The sequence below is a fragment of the Canis lupus genome, chromosome 5, assembly GCF_003254725.2.
Source record: "Canis lupus dingo isolate Sandy chromosome 5, ASM325472v2, whole genome shotgun sequence".
Classification (NCBI taxonomy): domain Eukaryota; kingdom Metazoa; phylum Chordata; class Mammalia; order Carnivora; family Canidae; genus Canis; species Canis lupus.
The window spans coordinates 64,037,440-64,049,215 of NC_064247.1; the positions used below are offsets into that span (position 1 = coordinate 64,037,440).

General features: G+C 55.5%; 2 protein-coding genes across 5 annotated transcripts in view; one reads left to right on the forward strand and one right to left on the reverse strand.

Annotated features, from left to right (window-relative positions):
* CDK10 (cyclin dependent kinase 10) overlaps positions 1-1,609 on the reverse strand; it is a 19,062-nt gene extending 17,453 nt beyond the window's left edge. For 2 of the 4 annotated variants that reach the window (XM_025427146.2, XM_025427138.2), the window contains exons 1-2: positions 1,382-1,494; positions 1,122-1,283 (exon numbers count right to left, since the gene is read on the reverse strand). Coding sequence is in view for 2 of the 4 variants with exons in the window: in XM_025427138.2 (XP_025282923.1) it covers positions 1,122-1,283; positions 1,382-1,418 (199 nt within the window). In the remaining 2 variants the exon portion in view is untranslated. The other 2 variants (XM_025427139.2, XM_025427147.2) reach the window with 2 other exon arrangements.
* CHMP1A (charged multivesicular body protein 1A) lies at positions 1,585-10,562 on the forward strand. The gene is made up of 7 exons (XM_025427150.2): positions 1,585-1,723; positions 3,938-3,957; positions 6,721-6,798; positions 7,563-7,709; positions 7,979-8,107; positions 8,430-8,617; positions 9,073-10,562. Exons 1-7 carry the CDS (start codon positions 1,717-1,719, stop codon positions 9,092-9,094), a joined length of 591 nt encoding a protein of 196 aa, XP_025282935.1. The 5' UTR covers positions 1,585-1,716; the 3' UTR covers positions 9,095-10,562.
* The last annotated feature ends 1,214 nt before the right edge of the window (positions 10,563-11,776 follow it).

The following is an 11,776-nucleotide window of genomic DNA, read 5'->3' on the forward strand; positions in this document are numbered from 1 at the left end:
TTTTCTTCTCTAGTCCAACTTGTCTCTACCCTCTGGAATGAGGGTGTGACAGATGCTGTGCCTCTCCAGCAGGCACCCTCCCTGCCCACACCTGCCCTCACTGGTAGAGGTCCAGCACCAGAATTTTCACATCTGAGTCCATCCTAGCAATGCTGGACAAGTGAGGCCTAGCAGGGGAAGGTTTTCCTTGCAAGAACAGCAGCATCTCATGTCTGCATGGGACACCTAGAGCTCTCTGGGGACTGTGGATACTGAGGGTGGCAAAGCGTAGACCCAAACAGTCCTTGATATCACTTCCTGCTGCTGAGCAAGCCACCCTGAGTGTCCCTCTCTGATCCTTTATTTGGGAGACCTTGAACCCATCAGCAGGGAAACCATATCTTGTTAGCTGTTTTGTGGCTTGCAGCCAGAAGCTCCCAACAGACTGGTAGCATTAGCATTCTCCACATCTCCTCCCCAGGACTCTGGCCCTTCCTGCAGCCTTCCACTCTTAAGGGTTGACACATCAGGATCTGAAGTCCAGGCCTTGCTTCCAAGACCAAGAGCCTCGTTTGAAAGGGTGTCTGCCCTTGAGGGCTCACAGGTGCCTCACTCTGAGCCTGCCCCTCTCCTCGCCAGGCCCACATTCCTCCTGACCATTCTTGTCACGGTCAGGGTCTGCTGGTTCCACCTCCTGGATCTTTTTGGGATTCCTGCTGCCAGGGCCTCATTAGTTCCTCCTCGGTGGCAGCATTGGGCCTACCACAGGTCCCCTCTACTGGAGAACGTTTCCAAGGCACCAACCCCATCACACCTCCCTTGTTGCTATTACTTAACAGTTCCATTTCCACAAGGCAGGTGCCAAACAGACGAAAGGCTTCCTACTCCGCTGCTTCTGTGGCCTCACCCTCCTGCCCATCCACGAGCGTCCGGCCATGGGGCTGTCCGCCTAGTGGAAGCCCTAGGGTCCCTGCGCCCCAGCACGGTGCTCCTAGCCCTTCTTACACGCCTGCTCCAGACTCGAGTGGCCTTCCGAGCTTCTGCTTCGGCGAAAGGGCCGTGGAGGGAGCAGCCGTGCCCACAGCAGTGCACGGGGCTAACCCCGACCCCCGGCACTCCTATCCCCGCCGCGCACGGCCTACCTTCCACTTCGGACGAGGAAGGTCGCAGCCGCTTGGGTGCCCCTCTCTTCCCTGGGAAGCTGTCTGCAGGCCTGCTGTCCGGAGGTTTCTCGAGTTCCTGAGATTGCCTGTCCATCGACCTCTCCCTAGCCTTCGCCACGGAGTACCCGCGCCCCTTCTCCCCTGAAACACACGGATGAGGAGTCAGCCCTGCCGGCTCCCCGAGGCTGCGCGGGCGTCTCCAGGGGCGAGTACGCGGGGAGGCGCCGGCGCTCCGTTACCTTTCCTAGATTTGTGTTTGCTTTTGGAAAGTCCCATAAGTGAGCCCACTGCCCCAGCCGGCAAACCTGGCCCCCCGGCCCCCCGGCCCCCCGCCCCTCCGCGGGCTCGCAGCCCGAGTGACTCACAGAGGCTCCCGCAGCCGGGCGGCGCGGGTCGTCACGGCAACGCCTCCCGCCCGCGGGACCAGCGACGTGCTCTCGCGAGAGCCGCGCGCGCCGGAAGTGGGGACGACCCCGGAAGTTCCCGCGGGGCGGAACTGGTCGGGGCGATCAACTCGGCTGCCGGGGGAGTCTGTTAGTACGTTTCGGGGGGGCCTGCCGCTGCCGGACCGGCCATGGACGGTAGGAGACCCCGCCCGTCGGGGGAGGGCGGGCCCCGCGGACCTCGGTCAGAGACCCCGGACCCCGATCCTCACCCTCGATGCCGGACCCTCACCCCCTTCCCCAAGCTCCTCAGCGTCCAGCCCCCGCCCCACCCCCAGCTCCTGGACCGACGACAGACATCGGCCTTTGGGGCCCTGGGGGTCAGGTCAGACGGCATCCCCGTCCCCAGGATACCACTACACGACAGTAAGAAGAGCCCAGGCAGAAAGCACCTGCCGTGTGCCAGGCCTCCCTGACAGCAGCTCTTAGCGGTGGGAGCTTGATGTCCCCTCCTGCACACGGGGACGCAGCTGGAGGTCTGGCTCCCAGCGTTGGCGCCACCGCCTGCTGCACCTCCTGTGCCCCGCTCCGCCCCGCTCTGGACACCAGGAACAGAAGGGGGCGTCATACGGTCGGGTACCTACCTTTGCTAGGATGATCGGGGACTGCTGGGGTGCACAGGTTCTGAAGATCCCTTTGGGAAGTGTAGAGAGCTGTACAACCACGTCGTTGTCCGGAAAGACACTGTATCCCTTGCCTCAGACAAGATGAAGTACTCCCTCCCACGTCTGCACCCCCTGCATCCCGCACTGCACATGTCCACACCCCCAGCACACCTATCCTCACCCCTGCACCCCCCAGCTCACTTGTCCACACCCCCTGCACCCCACACCTGTCCATACCCCTCCAAGCCCACAGCCCCCACTGCACATATCCGCACCCCCACACCTGTCCACATCCTCGCACCCCATGAAGACACATGTCTGCACTCCCCCCAAGGCCACATCCCCCACCACACCTGTCTGCACCCCTCCACACACATCTCCACACTCCACCTGCACTCCCCCACCACACATGTTGGGTTTTGCTCCACAGTTTCTCAGCTCTCTGGGGGGCGGGAGGGAGGGTGAATTTCTTTTGGCGGTTTCACTTTTTTTGAGGGTTAGGTTTTGTCTTAACAGCTCTCTGCTATTCAGTCTATTCCTGCCACTCTAGATGAGAAAGCCGAGGCAGGGAGAGACGGTGATTATGTCACACTGCCAGCTAGAGACTTGGAGCCACACCTTGTTTTCCCTGTGGAAGGCACTCTGCCTGCCACCTGTGTCAGGTTAGGTCTGATTTGCAGATTGCACAGCTGACTTTGGCCTTGACCAGGGCACAACCAGGCCATCCCTGAAACCCATAGTGGGCTCTCAGCTGGGGACCTTGATTTGCATTTGTGAGCGCTCTGCACCCTGACTCTGGATACAGGATTTTGTTTCTTCATTATGGGCTAGTGAAACCCTTTCAGATATTCTTCACATTTAAAAATCTGAATAAATTGAGGTTTAAACGTGAATCTGGATCTTCCTGCCTCTTGAGTTTCGGTGAGTGAGTAGCAAGTGTAGCTGTCAGGAGAGTTATCTATACTCTCCAGTCTCTTTGAATCTTCCATGAGGGACAGGAAGGCACCCAAGCCAGATTTGAAAGCTCAGACATGCCAGCTGCCATGGAAGTTGGTCTCTGTGGGTCACATCTTTGATATCAGAGGAGTCATCTTCTTGCTAATTAAACTCATTTACTTTGGGGGAGAAAGAGTATATAAAATTTAGATTGCCCACTACCGAACTTTATTAAATGAGGAAAGAATCTTTTTTTTTTTATTTAATTTATTTATTCATAGAGACACACAGAGAGAGAGAGGCAGAGATACAGGCAGAGGGAGAAGCAGAGGGAGAAGCAGGCTCCACACAGAGAGCCTGACGTGGGACTCGATCCAGGGTCTCCAGGATCACACCCTGGGCTGCAGGCAGCGCTAAACCGCTGCACCACCAGGGCTGCCCATGAGGAAAGAATCTTAAGGGCCTTTGTGAAGTTGTCTTAATTACAAAGCACCCACTCGGGTTTTTACTGTGGGCCATGTGCTGTGTCCATGACCTCACATGTCTGTACACTAACCCTTGGTCAGCTAGTGCTCCCTGGTATTACCTATAGGGTCGAATGTTAGGGAGCCTCTACATTTGCCCAAACCGTCTGGCTGACAAGGGAGCAGAACTGGTGCCCTCGTTCATCTCCTGCCTCCCTGAAGGCCCCATCCGTGCCTGCGTCCTGTTCCAGCTCTTTCTGTCTAGGAGGGTCTTTGTGGCCCTATCTTTTTGTTAGACATGCCACCTGTCACAGTTGAAATCCTCAAACCCTCTCTTTTCTTTGCAGATACCCTGTTCCAGTTGAAGGTATGTGATGAATGACCTTTCACCCCCACCCTGCCTTGGTGGTCAGCAAATGAGGACAAATGGTGTCTGTCGTGCTCAGAGGGACAGATTATAAATCGGAAGATTCTGCACAGTGCTCTTCCAGTCTGATGACAGACAGGGGGTCATTGAGTTGGCTTGATGGCATATTAATCCTTTCCTTGTCTTGGGCTAAGCAGAATCGGGTCGTGTGGGCTCATCCACGAGAGAGGGAGCATGCTGTCTTTGGGAAACAAAGCTTGGGTGTTCGCTGCATCCCTTGACGTTTCACTAGGCATTTAAATCTGTGCTTTTAAGTTCGTTAAAATCATGTTGAAGGAGAGCATTCTGAGCAACTGAGCATGCCTCTGATAATTAATCCAGGGTAAGCTTCTGCCACATTTCCCTCAAATGCCTCCGTAGTTAACCGTCCCTGGTTAGTTCTGTAAGACTGGGCAGGAGTGATGTGCCCATGCTGCTAACCGTAGCTCATCACCCTGGCTTTGCAGTGGAGAGGAAGGGCAGGGAACACCAGGACACCCCAGGCACTTTGTTCAACAAGCTTCCACCTTGTGGAAGGCGCTCAGGGCCAGATTCCCAGGTCAGGAAAATCTGGGTTTTTCCCTGAAGGAATGTAGGAGTGTGAGGTAGGCAGACAAGAAGCACCTTCTGTGTGACAGAAAGTCCTAGGTGGGGGCGGGGTATCCTCCAAGCAGGCAGGTTTCGGCAGGAAAGCTATGTGGGATTCTGGAAGGTTTCTCTTTCACTTGGGTTTGTTTCTTTTTTGTAATTTGAGAGACAGAGAGAGAGAGCATGTGCACATGCATGAGCAGGGGGGAGGGGCAGAGGGAGAAGCAGACTCCCTGCTGAGCAGGGAGGTGGATTCTAGACTCTATGCTGGAGTGCATGACTCAGTCCAGGCACCCTGGGATCATGACCTGAGCCGAAGGCAAATGCTTCACCGACTGAGACACCCATGAGTTATTTTTTTCTGTTTTTTTTTTTTTTAATTTTTATTTATTTATTTATGATAGTCACAGAGAGAGAGAGAGAGGGCAGAGACACAGGCACAGGGAGAAGCAGGCTCCATGCACCGGGAGCCCGATGTGGGATTCGATCCCGGGTCTCCAGGATCGTGCCCCGGGCCAAAGGCAGGCGCCAAACCACTGCGCCACCCAGGGATCCCTTTTTCTGTTTTTTATTTATTTTTTTTTTAATTTTTTTTTAAGGTATTTATTTATTTATTTGTGATAGTCACAGAGAGAGAGAGAGGCAGAGACACAGGCAGAGGGAGAATCAGGCTCCATGCACCGGGAGCCCGACGTGGGATTCGATCCCGGGTCTCCAGGATCGCGCCCTGGGCCAAAGGCAGGCGCCAAACCGCTGCGCCATCCAGGGATCCCCCTTTTTCTGTTTTTTAAATTAATTTATTATCATTTATTTGAGCAGAGGGAGAGGCTGACTCCCTGCGGAGCAGAGCAGGGAGCCCATCACTTGGGTTGTCTGAGCATTCTCTCCTGTGGGCTTCCTGGTCATCAAATGAGTCCTCTTTGGGGAGCTACAGGGCCACTCTGACCAGGCCCGAGAGCATGCACTGCCCAGCAGCCCCTCACAGGCACACTGTTCTGTGAAGAGAACACTTTGAGGTGTATGTTCATTGGGAATTCCGTATTACCGCTTGGGGTAGCCTGAAACATTGTTGAGTTTTTTCCCAAAAGATGAAAATCTGTAAGTACAGGCACCTGGGCGGCTCAGTCAGTTAAGTGTCTGACTCTTGATTTCAGCACAGATTGTGATCCCATGGTCCTGAGTTCAAGCCTTGCATCCAACTCTGTGTTCAGTGGAGAGTCTGCTTGAGATTCTCTCTGTTCTTCTGTGCTCATCACTGTCTCTCATGGATAAATAAATCTTTTAACGAAAGAAGATCCAGAAGTAGTAGTGATTGTGTTAATTTTTTTTTGTTTTGTTTTGTTTTTTAGATTTTATTTATTTATTCATGACAGACATAGGCAGAGGGAGAAGCAGGCTCCCCACAGGGAGCCCAATGCAGGACCTGATTCTGGGACCTCAGGATCACGCCCTGAGCGTAAGGCAGATGCTCAACCTCTGAGCCACCCAAGTGTCCCGAGTTAGCTTTTCTTTTAAAGATTTTATTTAGGGATTCCCTGGGTGGTGCAGTGGTTTGCCTTTGGCCCGGGGCGCAATCCTGGAGACCCAGGATCGAATCCCACGTCGGGCTCCCGGTGCATGGAGCCTGCTTCTCTCTCTGCCTGTGTCTCTGCCTCTCTCTCTCTGTGTGTGACTATCATAAATAAATTTAAAAATTACAAAAAAAGATTTTATTTATTCACGAGAGAGAGAGAGAGCATGAGCAGGGGGCAGAGGGAGAAGCAGACTCTCCACTGAGCAGGGAGCCCAGGGAGGGGCTTGATCCCACGACCTTGAGATCACAACCTGAGCCAAAGACCAACGCTTAACCATCTAAGCCACCCAGGTGCCCCGTGTGAGTTGGCTTTTTAACTTTCCACTCTAGGGGAGAATTTGGATTATGGTGCTCTGGGATAGGACATTTTAGGAAACCCTCACAGCCCTCCTGTCCCCTGAGCCTCAGAAACCCAGTGAGCCTCCTCCATGCAGCCCTAGGCCATGAGGATGCTGACGGGCTGGGCACCTTCTGTGTATGGGGCAGGGGGTGCTGAGGAGGGTAGGGAGGGTGCTGAAGGGCAGGCCACGTGCATCTAACCTGAGTGTCCTGCTTCTGCTCAGTTCACAGCAAAGCAGCTAGAGAAGCTGGCCAAGAAGGCAGAAAAGGACTCCAAGGCAGAGCAGGCCAAGGTGAAGAAGGTGAGGTTACACCATGTCCAGGCCGTGTGCTGTTCTCATGTTCCTTGTTTCTGTTGCTTCTTTTGCATTGTTCTGGTATCTTCCTTTTGTGTGAGGTATGCCCCACGACTCTGGCTGTTCTCCCAGGAGCCTGCTTAGGGCCTATGGTGGCTCCTCCTTGCCCACTGAGGGCGTCCGGAGCCAAAGGACCATGCATTGCCTTTCCTTATTTCATTGAACATCTGAGCCTTTAATCACTTTCAAAGTTCTGAACCTGTATGGGATGTGGCTTCCAGCCATCCCTGCAATGACCCTGCCCATACCTCAGGCAGGTAGGAACGTCTGGCTGTTGCATGGGTGGACTGGCTCCTGGGGTTTGGGGTTAGGGTTTGGTAACCCTCTCACCCCAGGGCAGAAGGAAAACCAGAGAGCTGTGTCCAGTTGGCTCCTTTGTCCTCACGGCCCTGCCCACTTTGCTGCTCTGGTTTTTGTGAGCTCGTGTGGTATAGGCACTGAAGAGACTGAAGGGAGTGCCAGGCCTGGGGGGGTGGGGGCAGGAGGTGGTGTCCCATGGCCAGCTCTCTGTGCAGCCCCCAGCATGGCTGGTCTGGTGCCCTGCCCGGACACCCTTGCTCCTGAACAGGCCAGGGGCCTGGCATTTCTGCATTTGCACGAAGCTAGCAGGTCTCACCCTAGGAAAAGCCAGGACCAGGCCCCTGAACGGGTCAGGTGGAGGTGGGACAAACAGCCATGTTGTCCCAACTGGCGCTCCTTCTGAATTTCAGGCCCTCCAGCAGAAGAACGTAGAATGTGCCCGTGTGTACGCTGAGAACGCCATCCGCAAGAAGAATGAAGGTGTGAACTGGCTCCGTATGGCATCCCGTGTGGATGCAGTGGCCTCCAAGGTGCAGACGGCCGTGACCATGAAGGGGGTGAGTGCTCGTGCCCAGGGTCACATGGCGGAGTGGAGGAGCCTGGCTAGGCAGGGGGAGCCGTGCAGGACCCTGTCGGTGGTAGTGAAAGTGGAGATTCCCTCCACACCATAATGGCGGCACCAAAGGACAAAACAAAGCATCCTCAGATTTTTCTTCACTGGCCAAGGCATGGGTCTTCTGTCTGTTGTTTAGCAAACAGCATTTCCTGGAGAGTGCAGAGGGCCCATCTTTGGTGGGGGACATCTCTTCACTTTCTCCTGTGCCAGGTGACCAAGAACATGGCCCAGGTGACCAAAGCCCTGGACAGGGCGCTAAGCACCATGGACTTGCAGAAGGTCTCTGCGGTGATGGACAGGTTCGAGCAACAGGTTCAGAACTTGGATGTGCATACAGCGGTACGTGGCCTGTGGTCTTGGGTGGCTTATGTGGCTGGCCCCACACACGTTCCCCCACTGGTCTCCCTATGGGGGCCACCTCCAGAGCGCCTGATGCTTGTGGGGTCTGGACCAGCACACAGAGGTCTAGCAGATAAGAGGGAGGCCCAGGGGCCTGAGCGCTGGAGAAAGTGCCCTGAGAGAGAGTAGTGGGGTGGTCTGGTGCGGGTGGAGGGAGTGAGCCCAAAGCATGGTTGAAGTGGGTGGCCAGAAATGGGGCCACTGCAGTGGCTGCAGTGGTGTCCCAGGGCCTGCACCCACCTGCCCAGAACATGACCCCCAGGTGATGGAGGACTCCATGAGCTCGGCCACCACGCTGACCACGCCGCAGGAACAGGTGGATAGCCTCATCATGCAGATCGCTGAGGAGAACGGCCTGGAGGTCCTGGACCAGCTCAACCAGCTGCCTGAGGGCGCCTCTGCTGTGGGCGAGAGCTCCGTGCGCAGCCAAGAGGACCAGCTGTCTAGGAGGTGGGCTCAGTGCCCCAGACGTTAGGCTCTTCACCCTGGGCTCTGACCCTGTGGTTGTGGGGGAAGGAGGCGCATACAGCCTCGAGAGGAGAGCTTGTGTGGGGGGCTCTGGCCCAGGGGTGCCATTCCTTCCAAGGAGGGCCTGCCCGAGGCCCAGTCCAGGCTCCGTCTGAGGGCCTCTCTCCCTTGCTCCTTGTCCAGTGTCTGTGTCATGTGTCAGCTATGGCACTCAGACACTTGTCGCTGGTTCACTGTAGGAAAAGAAGTCTTTGCTCTACTGCTGTTCCCCAGGTTTCTCCTGTGCTGTCTCAGGACAGCCTCGCAGAGCTGAGATAAAGAGGACAGGGTTGTAGTCTCCAGTACAAGATGCCAATCCAGATCTTGTGCTGGAGTGCACAGCAGTGCTGAGGCACCTCTGCCCTCGCCCTCATAGGGGTTGTGTCGTTGATTTGCAGGTTGGCCGCCCTGAGAAACTAGCCGAGCCCTCCTTCAGTGCCCTGCTTCCCTGGCCGTGACGTGTGGGAAGGGCCGGGGAGGAGGCCCCCATCTCTGTCCCCACGCCTCTTGCCTTTCCGCGCACCCTGCCGTGCGGCCCTTCCCTCCACGCCTGGGGATTGTCCCTCTTAGCGTAGATGGTGGCTCTGTGTCCTGGTGGGTGAGTTTGCACACACTTCTGACTTCTGTGGGTTATTTCTGGACTGTGGGCTGACCAGCTTGGGGTTCTGCAGGCCCCCCTCTCTCCCCCACCCTCTGAGAAATTGACGGGGACTGACCAGTGGATGCCATGTGTGCCACGGGGGCCTTCAGAGTCCGTGTAATGGCAGATGTGCTGCTAGTGGCCAGCCATTGGGGTCAGCGCTGCTTCCGGTAGCCAGGAAGCACCTGGAGGCCAGCTGGCTGAGCCCTACTAGGGATCCCCAGCAGCAGGTGCCATGCTCCAATCCAGGCAGGCCCACCCGCAGGGACCCATCTTCATTCCACCGCTGCCTTGGAAGGGCCTGGGGCCCCACAGGATGTGCTGTGTGTCCTCTGGGAACTCAGGGTGTGCACTGAGGTCCCTCCCAGCAAGGAGCACGGGGTCTTACACCCCTGCTGGGGGTGCTGGGTCTGTGTCTCATCCTCCCTATACTGTAGATAATGGGTGCCTCCCCCCGACTGGTCTCCCCTCCTGCCTCGTGGGCTCACACCGTTTAATCTGGAAGCCAGAGGGGGTCACCAGATCTCGGAGAGGTGCCCCCAGCAGGGCCAGCTTTGGAGTAGCCGTGGCAGCCACAGCTGAGCCGCTAGCAGCCAGCAACTCCCAGTGATTTTCTGGGACAGGCAGCCGTTTCCGTTTTTCATTTCTTGAAGTTTACTTTGTTTTCTTGAAGCTTCCAGGGTTTTTTGTTTTATTGCCAAAATAGAAGGAGCAGACAGCAGATGGGGAACACTGGGCCCCAGCCCCCTCATTGGTGTGAGCTGGTGAGAACTTCATGGTTGGTACTGAGCTGGGCCCAGCTCCGTGCACAGCTGACCGCCTGACCAGCCCTTCTCAGAGGCTTCCTGCCACTCCCCAGTCTGTCCTCACACCAGTGACGCTTGTGAACAGAGATGTTGGAGACCTTTACCATGACTTTGCTACATTTGATTCTTCTGGACTTGGTTGTCCCTGGGTGTCCTGTGTGGTCAGTTGTGTTTGAACAGCCTTGACACTCTAGACTGTGATGTGAGACCCCAGAGGGAGGGTCAGAGTGCTGTCTGGCTTTTCTTCCACAATGCCGGCCTCGCCTTACTCCCTGGCTGTGGTCGCTCAGGGCACCACATGCTGGGGGTTCAGAGAAGACCCCGACTGCCCTGGTGCCCACTGGGCACCAAGCTCCATGGCTGTGGCTCATCAAAGAGCAGTGGGCATGTTTGCCCGTTTTCCTAAAATGCTATTGTGAGTAAACACATTGATCCCTGAGAACTTTGTCTGGCTTTGCTTTAGTGGCCTTGGGTAGAGTGGGGAGCTGTAGGTGGGACCCTCCATATGGCTCTCCCACCCCTGTGCAAGAGGCCGACGAGTGGTACCTGGCAGAGGAGCAGGTGGGGTGGGTGGTATGAGGTATGCATGTTCTCAGGCCCCACCCCACAGAGTTGGAATCTGAAGTTTTAAGTTTTCTTTTTAAGTTTTTATCTTGAAATAATTTTAAACATACATAAAAGTTGCAACTTGTGTGGATTTTATAGTTATGTATTTGTGTACACCAGCACCCTCCACGTGCACTTCCTAGTTAATTGTATGTAACTGGCTAAGTCGGGAAACCACCCTGACGTTATTTACTTGCAGTGCCTCCGTTCTTCCAGCCTGGACAGTCCTTCTCATTTGTCTTTGTCACCTGGATGGTCTTTTTTCTTAAGGGTTAGAGAAAATGAGCGTGCGTGAGCCAGGCAGAGGTGGGGCAGAGGAGAGGGCAAGGGAGAACCCCAAGCAGGCTCCACATCCAGCGCAGAGACTGACACGGGGCTCCATCCACAACCCTGAGATAAGGACTAGAGCTGAGATGAAGAGTCAGACGCTAAACTTTTGAGGCCCCCAGGCCCCTGACATGGATGGCCTTGAGGCATGCTGGCCAGTTATTTGGCAGCCTGCCTTTCCACTCAGGCTGTGGTGACATTTTCACACAAGAGCGTTGAGGTCACAGCTATTGGCAAGCGTCCCCATGCTCGAAGCTAGGTGCATGGTGTTGCCGGTTGTTCCCCGGGTGGGGGTGGGGGTGGTGTGGGCCAGGCATCTCCCCTGTGACGTTGTGTTTTCCTCCTCTGTGGAGTATCTTGTGGGGAGCAATTTTAAGACTGCCAGCGTCACCTACAGGGCTGTTGTACTCGGCCCTGATGCTTGTGCTCCTTGGTGAATCTTCCTGGTAACAGTATTTGTGGTGATTTCCTATTTGTGGTTCTGTTTGAAGGAAGAGTTTCTTCTTTGCACTTACTGTGTTATATCTGTGTCAGAGCGGACCTGTGGGTATTTCTGCTCTGTGTGGACCAGACGCAGGTCTACCCTAAAGAGGCTCAATCTCACCACCCCTCTCCTCACTGGCAGCAGAACCTGCCTCTCCTCAATCCCCCTCCCCCCAATCCCTGCCCCTTTGTCTCTACACAAAGCTCTTGGAACTGCTATTGGCCCCCAGCTGAGCAGAG